At 40.9% G+C, this 18717-nt stretch overlaps 2 protein-coding genes across 18 annotated transcripts in view; one reads left to right on the top strand and one right to left on the bottom strand.

The window, feature by feature from the left end:
- GLMN (glomulin, FKBP associated protein) overlaps positions 1-3567 on the bottom strand; it is a 37756-nt gene extending 34189 nt beyond the window's left edge. For 2 of the 7 annotated variants that reach the window (XM_065555540.1, XM_042840571.2), the window contains exon 1: positions 2794-3052. The gene's annotated coding sequence lies outside the window, so the exon portion shown is untranslated. Of the gene's footprint in view, positions 1-194; positions 263-2793; positions 3053-3426 lie in introns of those variants that run through there. The other 5 variants (XM_065555542.1, XM_065555541.1, XM_005298128.5 and 2 more) reach the window with 5 other exon arrangements.
- The window catches only part of RPAP2 (RNA polymerase II associated protein 2), a 71898-nt gene continuing 56647 nt past the window's right edge, over positions 3467-18717 (top strand). For all 11 annotated transcript variants that reach the window (XR_010590005.1, XR_010590006.1, XM_042840562.2 and 8 more), the window contains exons 1-6: positions 3467-3599; positions 6028-6073; positions 8450-8564; positions 10125-10223; positions 11899-11964; positions 16488-16576. Coding sequence is in view for 9 of the 11 variants with exons in the window: in XM_042840562.2 (XP_042696496.2) it covers positions 3533-3599; positions 6028-6073; positions 8450-8564; positions 10125-10223; positions 11899-11964; positions 16488-16576 (482 nt within the window). In the remaining 2 variants the exon portion in view is untranslated. The remainder of the gene's footprint in view (positions 3600-6027; positions 6074-8449; positions 8565-10124; positions 10224-11898; positions 11965-16487; positions 16577-18717) is intronic.

Below are 18717 nucleotides of genomic sequence, written 5' to 3' on the forward strand. Positions count from 1 at the left end.
CTAACAGATGGAGAAATGAGAAAGATTAGTCATTGTTGGGAGACGTTAAGGAGGCTGAATAAAAGAACACGAAGGAAAAGAGAAGAGATAAGAGTTCAGAAATGCATGGTGTTCTTTCATTCCACCACCTCCTGTGCATGCAGCCACTGCTATTGCTTATTTATAGGAGACAAGAAAGAGCATGCATACTGTACCTACAGAGAGGAATTGTCCAACTATTAACAGAAAGTCCATTGCATAAGGATCAAAATTCCTTTACTGTCTTTGTGGAACAAAAATGAAATAGATGTGATATGACACAATCAATAGGTTGTATAGGTTACAGATTCAGAATATCATAGCTATAGAATCAGTTTTTGAGGCATAAGATTTTGCAAGGCAGTTGTGGCACCCTAAAACTTCAATGTTGCATTTGGGGATATATGATTCGCTGTTGAAGAAAGTAATCATCATATATAGTATATATAGTTTATTTGCGCTATGATTGGAATGTAGGATATTGTTTGTTTCTTTTTACTGTCTAGACATTTTTATTAAATCAAAGCTCCATCACTGCTAAATTTAATCCAGAAGTATATCTTGTCATTTAGGTGTTGGTATCTTTAAACCTACTAATGAATTTTAAGAGAGCCTGACCAACACAATGGGCTAGACACTATGCTAGCCTTTCACCTGTAGAGGGAGACGGTCTCAAATCGTTCCCATTGAAGGCAATAAGACTACTCACATGCATAAAATTAAGCACATGCTTAAATCTCTATATAATCAGGATCGCCGCCTAATGCCTACTGGACACTTGTAAATCTCACATTTTTATTTAATAGTAAAAAAAAAAAGCCTGAGGATTTGTTATGCCTACATTTGGGCCTGCAAGCACTGTGTCTGTACACACATCCAGTGATTCTGCATGCAAATTGCGAGTTTAGTGCCTAAATACCTATCTGAAACATGTAATCTTGATATTTATGCAACATACACAGGTGCACAATTGTACACACATTTTTATATACTGTCCTCATGCATTCCATTTCAAATCTTGGCCTCACATATCTCACAGGATATATTTAAGTAACTATCATACATTAATTTGGTCCATAAAATGAACAGCATTAAGTCGAATTGTATTAAAAGCATCCAAACTTGGATTTAGATTACTACAAGAATAAATGTAAGTAGACTATCAATATAGTGAAAAGTAAATTAGTCTATCGCATTTTATTTCACTGTGTTCCAACACTGAACCTAGACTTGTCAGTTTCACTTTGCAGTTCTCATTGCCCCATAAGTGCAGGAACTGGGAGTGCTGCCACACCCCCTGTCTTGAAGCAGTTTCCCTTATATACAGAGTTTAGTTTGGTTCAATGGCTCTTGGCACCCCCCCCCCCTAAAAACTGTTTCAGCATTACAGTTGCCAATTTTGGTTGAACGTATTCCTGGAGGTCTCATCACACCACAATCTTTAATTAAAGCTTAATCTTTCATTCCTGGATACTCCAGGCCAATCCCTGCATTGCACTAGCATGTGCTGTTGTGTTTGGGTTCACAACACTGCAAGAGCAATGGTGACATTCCCCCAGAACTATTTTAATTTGTTTTAAAACAAATGTATAGTCTCTATTTGGGGCCCAAAGTAACTTGACAACATCAATAAGGCCCAAATCATGCACTGAGCTCTGTGCTGCTGTAGTGGTGTACTGACTCAGGGCTCATTGCAGGATTGGGGCCTAAGTGATTAATCCAGTTGTCAGTGACATCTTATTCTTTTCCCTGACTTCAGTGAGAGCTAGACAGGTCCCTAAGTCATTATGAAAAATTACATATTAGCTATACTTGACAAACTCCCTTCACTCATTTATAACATTTTATTTTTCACCCATTTTGATTTCAGACTTGACACACATGCTCTCCATAAGAACAGTCATACTGGGTCAGATCAATGGTCCATCTAACCCAGTATCCTGTCTTCCAACAGTGACCAATGCCAGGTGCTTAAGAGGAAATGAGCAGAACGGGGCAATTATTCATTCCCTGTCATCCACTCCCACAGCAGTCAGAGACTAGACACACCCAGAGCATGGGATTGTATCCCTGACCATCTTGTTTAACAGCCATTGATGGACCTGTCCTCCATGAATTTATTTCATTCTTTTTTAAATCTAGTTATAGACTCATAGACTCTAAGGTCAGAAGGGACCATTATGATCATCTAGTCTGACCTCCCGCATGATGCGGGCCACAAAAGCTGACCCACCCACTCCCGGAAGAATTCTCTCCCTTGACTCAGCTGTTGAAGTCCCTAAATCTCCAAATCGCTGAGAATCCTCCAGCAAGCGACCCCTGCCCCATGCTGCGGAGGAAGGCGAAAAACCTCCAGGGCCTTTGCCAATCTACCCTGGAGGAAAATTCCTTCCCGACCCCAAATATGGCGATCAGCTGAACCCTGAGCATGCGGGCAAGATTCTCTAGCCAGACCTTCTGGAAAAAGTTCTCTGTAGTAACTTTTAATATCCCATCATTGACCATTGTTGCTAATTACCAGCTATGGCACCTTGTGGTTTTAGCCTTCACGCCCCTGTATTTCCAATACACAGAGGTCTAGTATAGGCGCTGTTCTGAACTTTAAATTGAAAGCTATTTGAGTTATTTAACTTTTCCCCCCACTCTCCAAATGGATAACTCCAAACACACTGGAGTTTGGGGGTTACTTAAAGGATCGGAACACCAATGAAAAATGCGACTCAGTGAGGGAATTTATTCCACACAGCTGTAAGTGCCTAAAAAGGATTAAAGCACCTGGCAACCTCCATACACTTTGGGACACTGAAGCATCCGCATCGTCACTAGCCACACTTTGGGTCTGGGGAAGATGGGCTGTATGGGATCTTCTTAGACAAGGTTCAGCACAGTAGGTGGGATTATAACCCATGCACTGAGTCACATCAGACACTGCTCAATACCCCTCGGCCTAAATAAAACTGGTGTCTCTTAAAGCAAATCAATAAGCAGATCGCCGTCCCCGCCAGGGGCCACTGCTGCGGGGGCATCGCACTGAAGGAAGAGAAAGAAGGAGGGAGACCGTGTGGGTCGCTCACAGCAAAATCCTCCAGCCAGAGGCGGAGGCTGTAAACGGGCCTGCGAGCTCCAGTCCTCCAACAACGGAGGCGGGCGGGTCGTTAGGGGGGTCTCCTCATCCCGCCCCTCTGAACCGGCTCTAGGGGAGCTGTCTGGGGAGCTGCCCCAGTGAGGCTCGGGGGGCAGCCCCGGTACCCGCCACGAAGAGAACGTGCCCGGAGAGGAATAAGGGCCCCTCCGCCAGGGGGCTGAAGCCCGCAGCAGCAGCCGCTCCCCCCGGCAGCGTGACGCGTCCTTCTCCCCAGCCCCCTCCCCTGGCGGCGCGGCGCGGACTGCGCGGCGCCTGCCTCCTACCTAACGTGCGTCCGCAGGGGCCGCTCCGGATCGAGGCCCGTGGGCCCCGTCTCAGGCTCCGCCTCCCCCGGCGCCGCGGCGGGTGAGAGGTCAGGCGGGGCGGGCGATGATGATGGCGGCGGCAGAGCAGCTGCGGGTCGGTGTGAAGGCGAGATCCAGCCGGAGACGCGCAGGTAGGATTAGTACAACACAGCTCCTCCCCCCGCTTCCCGGCCTCGTGGCCTCGTCCTCCCCACCCCCTGCCCGGCTCAGCGCAGGGGACTGACCCAATCCGTGCTCGCGGGGGAGGGGGGGTGTTAGTGGTTGGCATAAACAGATTAAGCAATTGTTTAGGGCCTCAAGCAGCTCCAGGGCCCCCCATTATTAGTATGTGTTGAGGGGGGCAAAATATTCCATCTTAGGGCTCCCAGAGTACTAGCACCAGCACTGGGGGGCTCTGTGGCTGGCCCTGACCCCAGCCCTGAGGCATGGCCATCCCCAACCCTGGCCTGGTGGTGTGGTGTGCCCTGGCCATGGTATTATCCTGTAACTACCCTGTTTCCCCGAAAATAAGACATCCTCCGAAAATAAGGCCTACTTACAGTTTTGCCTCTCGTTGTAATATAAGGCATCCCCCCGATAATAAGACCTCCCCGATAATAAGGCATCCACCGATAATAAGGCATTTTTCATTTCTGAAAAATAAGACATCCCCTGAAAATAAGACCTAGCGCATCTTTGGGAGCAAAAATTAATATAAGACACTGTCTTATTTTCGGGGAAACAGGGTATATCATGGGTAGGGCACTACCAAATTCACATCTGTGAAAAACGTGTCATGGACTGTGAAATCTGGTCTTGTGTGTGCTTTTACCCTATACTATACAGATTTCACAGGGGAGACCAGCCTTTCTCAAACTGGGGGTTGCAGTATTTGCCACCCTTACCTCTGCACTGCCTTCAGAGCTGGGCAGCCAGAGAGCGGCAGCTGCTGACCCAGGGCCCAGCTCTGCAGGCAGCAGCGCTGAAGTAAGACTGGCAGTGCCATACCATGCCATCCTTGCTTCTGCACCGCTGCTGGTGGCAGCACTGCCTTCAGAGCTGGGCTCCTGGCCAGCAGCCCAATTCTGAAGGCAGTGCTGCCACCAGCTGCGCAGAAGTAAGGGTGGCAATACCACGACCACCCTGCAATAACCTTGCAACCCCCAACAATCCCCTTTTGAGTCAGGGCCAGTACAGTTATAACACTGTGACATTTCAGATTTAAACATTTGAAATCATGAAATTTCCATTTTTAAAAATCCTATGACCATAAAATTGACCATAATGGACTGTGAATTTGGTAGGGCACTAGTCATGGGCCATGGTGGAAATTTCCATGTCTCATTGTTGGCGAAGCTTAGCAAAAGAGGGGTGTCTGCATCCCAGGGAAGAGGGGACGTTGGACAATGTTGATGTAAGGCACTTGGCATTAAGCCACATGCACCAGCATCCACAAGAGCCACATGTGTTGCTCCTTTAGGGATGTGGCTTGTTGACTGCAGCTTTTACTTTTACTTGCTTCCATGTGAGGACCCCATTGTGCAGCACCGTTAAGGATGGTGTCAACCTAAGTTGTTTGAAACAAGCCTGTTTTCTGATCAAGTACCATTTAAATGGCATGTTTTGAAAAAGTGTTAAGTGTTAAAAAAACAAAAACAAAAATCTCCCCTTTTTTACATAATTCTTTTCTGCTCCTCTTTCTGTATAGAAGTTTCTTTTCAAAAGGGAGTGACTGACTACAAGGGAAACAGTGAAATTGCTTTGTGTCAAGTGCTGTCAGCTGCACCAAGAAGACAAGCTGGGGAGGCAGAAAGATATTGGAGGCGGGTTGGGTCTTTTGGGGGGCTTGGTTCTAAAACTTTTTTTAGTTACAGGAAATTTAGGTTGCATCTACACTAAGAATTTATCTGAAATTTCCTACACCTTCTGCCACTTGTGCTAGCAATGGGTTAGGGAAGAGAAGCTAGTGTAGGTCAAACTCCTGTTAAAGTCAGCAGTGTTCCACATAGGTGTAGGTGTCTGTGCATGTGGCGCTTGTTGCAGAGTCGGGGGTCATATTATTTCACCTGTTCAGAGCAGATTCAGCCAACATCAGGGGGCAGAAAAAACAGTGGCAGCCAGTGCCTTGTCTACATTAGCATTTCCACAGTTGCTGTCACCACTGGAATTACAATGGTGGGAAATGTTACGGAAGAATCCCTAGGAAATACAGTTGGCACAAAATCTTCAGGCAGAAATGTGACACCACCATTCCCAGTTGATAGTGTCCCCTTAACTTGTTTTTTTGGACGATGTACAGGACTAAAATGATTTATTCCTCCCTGTCCTGTAGTTCACCATTAGATACTGTGCCAACTTATTATTTGGTCTTGCTGCTGAGATTTAGTTAAAAACTGCTGCAGCATCCATGTAGATCCCCCCAGAAGCACAGGTTTCCAAGCAGTTGCTTATGGTTTGGCTTGTGTGCAAATATGTCTTCCTTGAGGCCATTTATGTATGGAAATGTATGAGCCACAAATGGATGTTTTGTTATTTTGAAAGTTAAAAGGTACATTGATTTATATATTATTTTATTACTAGGAAATAAACAATCAAGTATTTTGAAAAATGAAGATGTAGCACAAAGGTATGATATCTAACTAATGTTATACAGTAATAGCAATTGTTTACTTTAGAGTTCTCTCTTCTTTATAGAATGTCTTTGTGCTTTTTCAGAAACTTCAATAACTATGTATAGGAGATACCTACTATTCTAATAATATTTAGCAAGTTTGTCTGCTATTCAGCACTGTAAGATGTTTTAAGCAACCCCACAGATTTGTCTTGAGTTATCATATGCCTACCTTATCCTAAGGTAACAATTAATTACATTCACAAACTTAAGAGTGCCAAATGTTGCATAGTCAAGCATTCAGAAGTTAGGAAATGCCAGTATTAGAGCTGTCTGCAATCTTAATTTGACTTCTTTGTGTGTATGATTACAGTCTTTAATTGCACAATTACTTGCTATTTTTTTCCACAGGACCCCTGCCTTATTCAGTGCACAGACTGGACAGTGCTCACGTAATGCGAAACCCCATTAAATATTTTGGTTTAAATATTTTCTCCTCATTGTTTGGTGTGTGGTCTCAGGCATTATTTACTGCACGCTATTCAAATCTTGCTCTGATTACAGAATTCTTACTTCCTCATGGGCTTTTATATGGTGCTCATCACTGAAGTCTCTGAATGTTTCACAAACAATTTATTTTCACAACACCCTTCAGCTCAGAGGAGGTATCATCATCTCCATTTTGCAGATGGGAAAATGAGGCACAGAGGTATTAAGGACGAAAGTATCCATGAATTTTGAGTTGCCCATTTTGAGATTCCTAGGGCATTTTTAGAGTACTTAGCATTATATAGTACCATATATGTTCAAAGCACAGCTTACATTGACTTCAGTTGTAGCTGTGACTGATCAGTGCTTATGCAGATCAGATCCCCAGGTCTCAAGTTAGTCACCCAGAAAGTGAGGAACACATGATTAGGTTTTGTACAGACAACCTCAGTTCTGGCATTTCTTAACTTTTGAGAGCTTGACTTTTCAATCTTAACATTCTTTTAATTTAGTTTTTTATGTGTTTCTTAGGTTTTTTAAAGAAAGCAAACTGAAAAAAACAAGTTCCATCATGTGGAACTTCCAGCAGCAAAGTTATAACTCGACTTGAATTTTTGTTGGTAAACATTGATTTCACCATACACATGCAAACCAGCAAAAAAAATATTTCAATTGATTATGACTGAAATTTACAGATAGGCAAAGTAAGAAAAATGGTGCTTGAGAGCTTATTTGAGTTTGCTTTAAGGATATTCACTTTGTCAACATCACATGTCAAAATATACTGTCTGTGTTTTAATGGTTATAAAGTTTTTAACTTTTTGAATCTCAGCATCTGCTGTCATTAAATAATTATTGTCTTACTCCCCCTCTTGTCTGATCTCCATAATTTCCCACACTTGTGGACATTGAAATAGATAAAAATAGAAAAAAATGTTAATCATCATCATTTTGTGCAACTGTGAAAATTTAAATCTGTAAAAATCGAGAAAAAGGTGCTTAAAAATACACATTCATATTATCCATTGAAATTATTAAAAACAAAACAGAACTCTGTCATGGCTGGTTGTAATCTTTAGATGTATAGCACAGACTTCTGCCTCTTGAGCTAATGAAATAATTGGTAGGAGCAGTATGTTGTCATCCTCAACATGGTTCAGACACTAGAGGGGGATGAGATGCATGCTGTGCCATTGAGCTTCACAGATATTTGCTGACAGCAGAGGAATGGTGAGACTTGGGAATCTTGGGTTCCATTCCAGTCTCTAGAGGGGGCTATGCTGTGGTGGGCATGTATCCTTCTGCCCCTGTTCCTTCCAACCTGTCTCTGAGTTCTTTTCATTACCTTCCTAGGCTCTTTATCCCAGTCCCAATCTTCTTGTCCAGCCAACTCTTCTACCTAAGGGCATGAAGGTTTTTGCTATTAAAAGAAAAATGTCACCCACTAACCAGAGTACGTGTGGGAAAACATTTACATGCTGCTTTTCTTACGGTCCTGACTTCTGGATGTTGTGCTTCATTTACTAAATCTTTTGCCTTTTACTTGGGCACTGGTTCAGAGTTACATATTAATCCTGTTGCAATGATGTATTTACTTCCCAAATGAACTGTTTTCTCCAATAAAGATTGTTCAGACTGCCTGTGGGAGAAGGCCTGGATACTTCTCCAAGAACTTGGGGGGTGGAATGCCAAACCAGGTTTGGAAAACTCACTTAATGGTTCCTGGTTGCCACAAAATTCTAGTCTAAGTGGAATACATTGCTGTGTGAGGTCATCGTAGCAAAATGCATACCAGAGCATTAAAATGCTACACTTTGTATAGGAGAGAGACAAACGATATGTTTGAGAGAATTGTGTATGGTAAAGTGCTGTCTATGTAATTCAATATTTACTCTGTTGTAGGAGGGCAGCACTTGAGGCTGCTATTAGAAAGAAGTTTGAATATGAGAAAAAAGCTCTGCATGTTGTTGAACAGCTATTGGAGGAAGATATTACAGAAGAGTTCCTTGTGAATTGTGTACGTGTTTCTTTTGCAAGTTCTTATACTAATTTGTGTCCCTAGCCTCTGTTTGCCAGAAGCTGGGAATGGGCGACGGGGTGGATCACTTGATGGTTACCTGTTCTGTTCATTCCTTTTGAAACACCTGTTGAAAGACAGGATGCTGAGCTACATGGACCTTTGGTCTGACCCAGTATTGCCATTCTTACGTTCTTAAAGTTCTTTTTAATTCTTGTAACAAATTTGTGTGGGTAATAACCATTCAATCATCCAGTTTCTCTTTCAGTGCTAATGTACCCTCCTCTGTTCTTGCTTTTAATATTTCCACTGTGAAAATATATATGTCTTGTTTTGTTTTTAAAGGCCTGGTTTTGCCAGCCTTACTCATGATGAGTATTGCTTACTTAGGTGAGTAGTTCCACTGCCTTTAGTGGATCATGGATTCCAGATTGATGAGTGTGGTGTAAAAAGTTAGGATCAGATCATCTCCTCTGTGGGAAGGGGCTTTAGAGAAAGGCCCCATGATACCACCCTTTGCCCCATATGACTTCCCTGGCACCACAGCTTCACTAGAGCAATTCAAGGACTACCCGTGTTGTGGTTTCCCTAGGTGAGGCTCTGCAGAAAAGATAATACAGCTCCAGGTTGTATATCTTTTCTGGCTACTCCCATTTGGCCCTGCAGAATTTAATATGTGGCTGAGCTTCCTCTGCACACAGTAGGAGAGAGAGCCATGTGCAGAGGGCCTGCTCTGAATCCATATATATATATGATATGGTATGATATGATCCAGGTCACAGATAGTATTAGTCAGCATGATGTAAGGGATGTAGAATCTGGTCCATGGGGAATATATTATGTTGCAGGCATTAGCATAAAAGTGTTAAACTGAAACACTCTTGTGAAGATACCAGACAAATGCTCTATTATATTTTATCTCATGTATATGTTAAGTAGATCTGGGCAAACATTTTTGCAGTTGACTCTGAGTTCAGCTTCTATAAAACAAGTTCTCTTCTACTTGATGCTGAAAATTTTTGGCAAGGTATGTACCATGGCTTGGGTACTCTTGAAAAATATTTAGCTGGACAGACTTACCAAAAACATCCATATTTTGGGTGTACCTTTTCTTCAAATTGTGCCCAAGGCCATAAGCACAGTTATTTTACTAAGTATTCATCACTTAAACAATAATATAAATGTAAAAGCATGAAAAGTGTCACTAGATTTATAATGTGTACCATGTAAAAAGTGCCAATTACGCTATATACACAGTGGAAATATTAGCCGTTTACTGACAGAGAGGGAAACTGCGGAAATAACTTTATCACAAAGTTATCTAAGTAAAAATATAAGATGTTGATAATAGTACTGTCTATACACTTGCTCACATCTTACTGTGTGTGCTTACCCCATTACCATTTTTAATCTTTTAACTTCTGCTTTTTAAATAGTAGTGGGTTTACTAATTTTTTTTATGAACAAACTTAAGCATTCATGTACTTCTGAGTTTTGAGAGTTATGATACAGTTAATGCTTTTAAAGTAAGTCTGTTGAACTATTTTCTAATGATTTTAGGGAAGTTTTATTACCCCATCTCACTATAAGGATGCTGTGGAGGAGCGTTTTATCATCAAACTCTGTGGCTATCCCTTATGTCGAAATGGGCTAGAAAATGTAAGTTCCTTTTTAATTAATATTTTGATGTTAAGAGCTCTTCAGCCTTTCTTTATCTTTTCCATTCTCTCTTTGTCATTCTAATCATTTGAGCAGGAAACATTCTGTGTTACTCCCAGGTGAAGGTCCTGTTGCTCCCCCCAAAAATCTCTCTTAATTAAGGGGAAAGATTTAATTTGCTTATTTGGCTATCACTACTGCATGACTGAATCCTTTGTCATCTTTGTAAACTGACAAAGAATAATATGGATTAAACATTATGGATTCATGACTCCAGCTGTACAACAGGAAAAGTTTATTTCCCATCCTAGAGTTTTCTTTTCAGTGAAAGCACATATCTCCATGGGAAAAGAGGCTTATAATGTTTAAAGACAATATTTCCCCATGGATACATTTTAGAACTCTTTGTCACTTGTCTGGATAGGATGGCTTCATAGGAGCCTCACAACTGTGGTGTTATACTGGGGGACTCAGAGTGATCGCAGAGGTATAGATCTATCTGCATAGGCCCTCAGGAAGCATAAATGAGATTTCAGAGTGTGAAGTACAGTTACATAAACTGTGTTGTAATGCTAGCTGCAGTATAGTAGGTAACTAGTTAAATCTGTTTAATGCTTTTCTATTACAAGTAGGAAATAACACTTCCTAGATTTAAAAAGTAACATTAATGCTCTCAATCCCTAAATTTGACACTTTAAGTAAGTAAATTTCCATGGTACTGGTATTTGTACTCTGACAACTAGATCTACTTGTTTCTGGAGTTTAATCTCTCTATTAATGTCACATGATAATACAAAATAGGACTAGCCTCTGTTGTACAATTGAAGTCTAATGACAATAGTATCAATTTAGTAATTCCAGTATGGCAAATATAGTCAGGAAAACAAAATAATCTGTGTTCTCCTTAAACTAAAGTGAAAGATCTATGTCTTACATGTTTCTAAGACTCTTATTTCCATGGGATAAAAGCAGTATTTAGTATAAGATTTTCTAGGTCAAATGTTAAAGGATATTGCTAATTTCATAGATTTGGACACTGCATCTAATCATTAGCTCCAACTCATGCTTTATAACATACAAGAAAGTCTATTTTGTGGGGGTCTTGGGGGATGCAATTTCTGTTACATGTTTGAAATACTTCAATTAAATACTGATGACAGATGACCAGATTGTGTCATCCAATACCTTCATACAGAGTGGAGGATGCTCTGTGTGTGGTTGCACATGATGGGGAGTGTCAAACACCTTTAGCACTATTGTCCCCCTTCCTAACACTCGGCAAAGAGCTCTCTACTGGGTCGGGTTTATGTGTTAGAAGGGAGGAAATCTCTTACATGGTCCTTCCCCTGGCCCCGCAGAGATTTACCTGGGCTACTATTTTATCTGCTCCGTGGAGCCATCTCTGTGGTAGTCAGAGGGCATAACTTGTAGGACAGCTTCATAGGAGCCTCACCAACGTGGAATTAGAGTGGGGGACTCACAGCTAGCACAGAGGCCTCCTGCAGCTCTCCATACAACAGTTACACATGAGTAATGTTACTTTTGCAGGTAGTCCCATTGGCTTATATATTCCAGTCACCTAATTTGTAACTGTAATTTTTAACATGTGGTTTAAAACAAAAGATTGATCTGAAGTTATTATCCTGGTCTCATTGGTAAGTGTATTCCTTTTTAGGTGCCAAAACAGAAGTACAGAGTTTCAACAAAAACAAACAAAGTTTATGATATTACAGAAAGAAAGGTAAGGTTTCAAGTCTTCCTTTAACATATCTAATTTTGTCTCCTACATTTATTTTTGCAACGGCTTTCTTACCAAACCTTGTTCAATCACCAATATACATTTTGTTGTTAGCAAAATGGGTTTTACAAACCTGTAGAGTATAAAATAGATAACCACCCTGTCTCTCGATGCTACCTACCTTTTAAAGGAAAATGCTATATTGTGCTTATATTTAAAAGGAACACAGTGCAGACAGTTGCAGTCCAACAGAAAGATCTTATTTGCATGTAAATTCAAATCTGACAATACTGATATATTGCAGATACATTTGTGAGCAGGTGGCTTTCTCAGCCTCCTCCAAATCAAAGATTATATAGTTTTCATAGGGTCAAAGTTCATCCCCATCATACAGTTGGATTTTTATTGACAAAGAAACTAACAACAGCATAGCACAAATTCCATCCTAAGCCCACCAACAGCTTGACTACTCCTAGTGTTCTTTTTTGATTACTCTGCAACTTAGACCTTATTTCTAGGCAACTGCTCCCTTATATTAGGTACAGAGTTCATAATCTGTTTGCAGTAGTGAATCAAAGGCATCCCTTGGCATTTCCCAGCAGGATCTATGCAGAATAGCACTGCCAGCCTATCATATGATCCGAGATTTTTCTCTCTCTTCTCTCCATACATAATGTCCATACTGGGTCAGAGCAGTGATCCGTCTAGCCCTGTATCCTGTCTTCTGACAGTGGACAGTGCCAGATGCATCAGAGGGAATGAATAGAACAGGGCAATTTCAAATGATCCATCCCCTGTCATCCACTCCCAGCTTCTGGCAGTTGGAGGTTTAAGGACACTTGGAGCATGGGGTTGTGTCCCTGGTCATCTTGGCTAATAGCCATTGACAGTCTTATTCTCCATGAACTTATCTAATGCTTTTTTTTTGGAAGCTATTTATAATTTTGGCCTTCGCTGTATCCCATGGCAATGAGTTCCTCAGATTGACTGCATTGGATGAAGAAATTCTTCCTTTTTTTTGTTTTAAACCTGCTGCCCATTAATTTCATTGGGTGACTCCTGGTTCTTGTGTTATATGAAGGGGTAAATAACACTTTCTTATTCACTTTCTCCACACTATTCATAATTTTATAGACCTCTGTCATATCCCCCCTTAGTTGTTTCTTTTTCTCAGATGGACAGTCCCAGTCTTTTAAGCGCTCCTTGCATATCCCTAATCATTTTTATTGCTCTTCTCTGTACCTTTTCCACTTCTAATATATCTTTTTTTGAGATGGGGTGACCAGAACTGCATGCAGAATTCAAGGTGTGGGCATATGCTGGATATATATAGTAGCATTATGATATTTTCTGTTTTATTGTCTGTTCCTTTCCTAATTGTTCCTAACACCCTGTTAGCTTTTTTGACTGCTGCTTCACATTGAGTGGATGATTTCAGAGAACTATCCACGATGATTCCAAGCTCTTTCCTGAGTAGTAACTGCTTATTTAAACCCTGTAATTTTGTATGTATAGTTGGGATTATGCTTTCCAATGTGCATTATTTTGCACTTATCAACATATAGTTCATCGGCCATTTTGATGTCCAGTCACCCAGTTTAGTGAGATTCCCTTTGTAACTCTTTGCAGTCTGCTTTGGACTTAACTATCTTGAGTAATTTTGTATCATCTGAAATTTAGCCACCTCACTGTTCACCCTTTTTTCCAGATCATTTATGAATCTGGTGAGCTGCATCTTACAGGTGTGGTCAGATGTTTGGCTGCGTGTGTGTGTTCTTTCTGCGTGCTGTGCTGACCCTGGCCAGATAGTCCGTATAGAAGGCTCCAATTTAAACTGCCCAATAGATCCACAGACTCAGGTCATAGCAAAGGCACTTGGTCAGGTTTATTGTTAATGAAGCACGGTCCTAATGTCCTGGATCAATGGTTACAGGTACACTAACACATGTATGCCTGTTGCAATGGACTAGCTGAGTTAATGGCGGGACTTTCCATTATCCCCTAGGCCAGCCAAAGACACTTCCTCTGAGATAAATTTTTATACATAGATACAAATAAGTTATGTATTACCCCTGATGGATTTGGGTGCCACCTATTACCGTATACATGTTGCTTCGATCAAAACATCTCTATCCATCATGCTATCATCCTGACCTTATCTTTAGGATGGGTCAGTGTGTTCCTGTTATCTTTGGGGAATGTGTTTGGTATCGAGGTGTTCTGGTACTAGGGTTGCCAGGTGTACAGTTTTCGACTGGAACACCTGCCAGCTCCCAGAATACCAAAATAGTATGTCAATAAAGTCATGCTGAAATGATATGAAGCAGCAAGATCATAGGGCAAAAGACACAGGGCAATATTTATCATTTTGTGTTCAAAGTGCATATGATAGAAAAAGGTTTCTTCCTTACGTACTACAAAGTTATCAGGGGCGGCAAGTTATATGGGCCTGTAGTGCCCGGGCTATAGCAATATTCAGGATACGGGGGCCTGATTCCACACGCTGTACCTGCCCCAAACGCCGGCTCTGAAGCTCCCATTGGCTGGGAACTGCGGCCAATGGGAGCTGTGGGGGCAGTGCCTGCGGACGGGGCAGCGCGCAGAGCCACCTAGCCATGCCTCCTCGTAGGAGCTGGAGGGAGGATATGCCTCTGTTTCTAGGAGCTGCTTGAGATAAGCACCGCCCGGAGCCTGCACCCCTGACCCCTCCCGCACCTGCCCCAGCCCTGATCTCCCCCCCCCCCCCCCCCCGAACCTCAGTCCCAGCTTGGAGCACCCTCCTACACCCTGCAGCCCTCATCCCCAGCCCCACCCTGCAGCCCGCACCCCCAGCTGGAGCCCTCACCCCCTCCCACAACCCAACCTCCTGAGCCAGTCCAGTGAAAACGAGTGAGTGAGGGTGGGGAGAGCGACCAATGGGCGGGGGGGGGGGGGAATGGAATGAGCAGGGGGCAGGACCTCAGAGGAGGGGTGGGGCAAGGGTGTTCGCTTTTGTGTGAGTAAAAAGTTGGCAACCCTATTTGGTACCATCTTTCTGGAATGTTTGCTTATATATTTTTATGCCTAGCACTACTTAGGAATGTGTGTTTTTTGCAATATCAGCCATGTTCTTGCCAGATTCTGTGAGCAGGGGCTGCCTCTTGCTCACAACTTAACTTTGCTTTATATTAGCAAGTTTTAACCATTACTTTAGCTCAGGCCTTTGATACGAGGGCTTATATTTCAGGCCCTCTTCCTACTACAACAGGAAGCACTAACCATCTTGTAGAATAAGGTCCATTCACTGCTTAAACTGTTCTTCCATCTACCTTTTAAAATCTTTAGTATTTTATTTAATTCCTCAATCTTATACCTTTATGGGGATGGGGAAGTGTTGTGGTGCAGAGTAAAATAAAGTGGCAGGAATTGCAGGTATAATCTTATATTCTGCATTCTTTGAACTTCATGTTTTGAGATACGGAGCAGAGGATGCAGCAAAGAGTCCTGTGGCACCTTATAGACTAACAGACATATAGGAGCATGAGCTTTCATGGGTGAATACCCACATCTTCGGATGCATGTAGTGGAAATTTCCAGGGGCAGGTATAAATATGCAAGCAAGAGTGAGTAAGGCTAGAGATAACAAGGTTAGTTCAATCGGGAAGGATGAGGCCCTCTTCTAGCAGTTGAGGTGTGAACACCAAGGGAGGAGAAACTGCTTTTGTAGTTGGCTAGCCATTCACAGTCTTTGTTTAATCCTGAGCTGATGGTGTCAAATTTGCAGATGAACTGAAGCTCAGCAGTTTCTCTTTGAAGTCTGGTCCTGAAGTTTTTTTTTGCTGCAGGATGGTTACCTTTAAATCTGCTATTGTGTGTCCAGGGAAGTTTGAAGTGTTCTTATGCTCCTATACGTCTGTTAGTCTATAAGGTGCCAAAGGACTCTTTGCTGCTTTTACAGTTCCAGACTAACACAGCTACCCCTTTGGAGCAGAGGATGAGATCCACAAATCCAGCATTTGTTCTTCCCAGAGTTGTGAATTGTCAGTTCTCTTTTAGATTGCATGCCTTTTACTTCTATAAAGAGTGCTCAGTTTAGCCTAACATCGATGGCCAATTGTTCGTTCAAAGTTCAACACTAGCCAGATTACAAATAAAAAAGCCACTTTTGCATGTGAATTGTACTGCCTGTCTGTAAACTGTGCAGTACGCTCTTTGAGGCAAGGATCATGCTTTCCTCTATGTTTTGTAGAGGTCTGACTTCTCTGTTTGTGTATTGCCAAGGACAATGTTGGTGCTTAAATATGTAATAAAAGTGCAAGGAGAAGGCCTATAAAGTTGCAAGGGCTTCAGTGGGGGAGCATGTTTTTGTTTTGAGGTTTTTTGCATGATGGATAATTTTGTAAGATACTTGTTTTAGTTTGGTAGAAGCCCTTACTGGTGATAGGCTCTTTAAAAATGTGAATTCTGCTATCTACGTTCTTAATAATGTAAATGAAGATTATCCATTTAAACCAAAATAAAGATGCTTTAATATCATATTTTTCCAGTGTTTTTGCAGCAATTTTTGTTACAGAGCATCTAAATATTTTGAAGCTCAGATTCCCAAAAGTCCAGTGTGGATGCGAGAAGAAGAAAGGTAATTTGATCACTTGTTCTTTTTGTTTGTTTGTTCTATGTGAGTTCAGGTGCAGTACAACTAGGTGTGAGACAATAATAAATGGTTATACTGAAACTGAAGAAAATCTAAAACTATAAAAGGCTAATGAGGTGTGTGTTATAAAAGTTGTATATATAATCAAGATGGTAATTTTACCATATTGATGTGATTGGCAATATAAATGCCAGTTAACAAAATTGTTCAGGGTCTGATCTGGAGAGGTCCTGAGAAACTATTATTCCTATTAACTTCAAAAAGTCCTTCTTAAGATTGGAATAGGCATTTTTATAAAATATACTAAGGATAGGATTAATTCATTTTATCCTATTACAAGAGTTGTTCTCATCTCAACATAGCACTGATACTGGATTTGAAGTCAGACGTTAAAAATGTGCATCAGAAAACAGAATATAGGACTACAACAAAAAGCAGTACTATATCTTAGGTAAAATCCTAGTTTCACATTCTTTTAAGCAGCAGAGATGAGGAAAAAGGCAACATGCATTTTGGAAGGGTGTAATTTTGTCATTTCTCTTGGTAAATTGACTGCCTGGGTAAGTAGAGAAATAAGTACTTGAAATTAACCAACCAAACCACTGGATGTCACCATTTCACAGTACAAATACCTGCCTGGAGAAAGGTCATACAAGTTTATCTAACTTGCTTCAAAAATATTCTCTAAGATAGTGGTTTCCAGAATCTCCTGTATTTAGCTCTAGTTCTAAATGGGGAAAAAAGCTAAAACTAAATTTTGAGACTGACAGGGTTTGCTAAGAATTGCCTAGACTGCAAGCTCCTCAGGACTGGGGCTGTCTCTCATTACTAGCACTGTGTTGATGTTATATAAAAATAATAATTAGATGTAAACATGTAAACACTATCTCTGAAATCCTTTCAAGAGCAAAGAATAAAGTTATCTCATTGAAAATCTGCAAATGGAGAATTTTGCGTGATACTGCAATACAAATAATAAATAGTATTTTGACATGTTTTATTGTCATCTTGAGATTTCAGACTTAAAACATTGAGATGAATGGAACAGTTCATATCCATCAGAGCTATTGTTTCAGGCTGTCTGTGGATTGAGGACAGCACTGCATTGATTTTCATTTGGTTCATGTTTAGAAGGTTTCCTTGCAGCCTTGCATAGGAGCTAGAAACAATTTTAAAAATAAATATCCAAAGCAGTGGTTGTCAACCAGGGGTTTGTGTACCCCTGGGGGTACGCAGAAGTCTTCCAGGGGGTACATTAACTCATCTAGACATTTACCTATTTTTACAACAGGCTACATAAAAAGCACTAGTGAAGTTAGTACAAATTAAAATTTCATGCAGACAATGACTTGTTTATATGCTCTATATACTATACACTGAAATGTAAGTGCAATATTTATATTCCAGTTGATTTATTTTATAGTTATATGGTAAAAATGAGAAAGTAAACAATTTTTCAGTAATAGTGCGCAGTGACACTTTTGTATTTTTATGTCTGATTTTGTAAGCAAGTAGTTTTTAAGTGAGGTGAAACTTGGGGGTACACAAGACAAATCAGACTCACTTCTGAAAGGGGTACAGTAGTCTGGAAAGATTGAAAGCCACTCTTGTAGGGCACCGTTGGTGCTGCAAACAAATAAAAAAGCAAGCTAATTTTAAGTCCCAGTAGACATTTTGGGGGGGGGGGAGGAGATCCATTGAACACTTCTTAAATGGGCAGGGATTGTCAGGGTGTTTTTCTAAAAGCAATATTAAATTTTCCTTTTGGTTTATAACAAAAATGTATTTCTAAATATACTGGTAAACTTTAATTTAAATCAGCAGTGGGTTAGAATTAGGACTGTCGATTAATCGCAGTTAACTCACGCGATTAACTCAAAAAAATTAATAGCGATTAAAAAAATTAATCGCAATTAATTGCACTGTTAAACAATAGAATACCAACTGAAATTTATGAAATATTTTGGATGTTTTTCTACATTTTCACGTATATCTGTTTCAATTACAACACAGAATACAAAGTGTACAGTGCTCACTTTATATTATTTTTATTACAAATATTTGCACTGTAAAAATAATAAAAGAAATAGTATTTTTTCAATTAATCTCATACAAGTACTGTAGTG

This window comes from Chrysemys picta, chromosome 8, assembly GCF_011386835.1.
Source record: "Chrysemys picta bellii isolate R12L10 chromosome 8, ASM1138683v2, whole genome shotgun sequence".
Lineage (NCBI taxonomy): Eukaryota > Metazoa > Chordata > Testudines > Emydidae > Chrysemys > Chrysemys picta.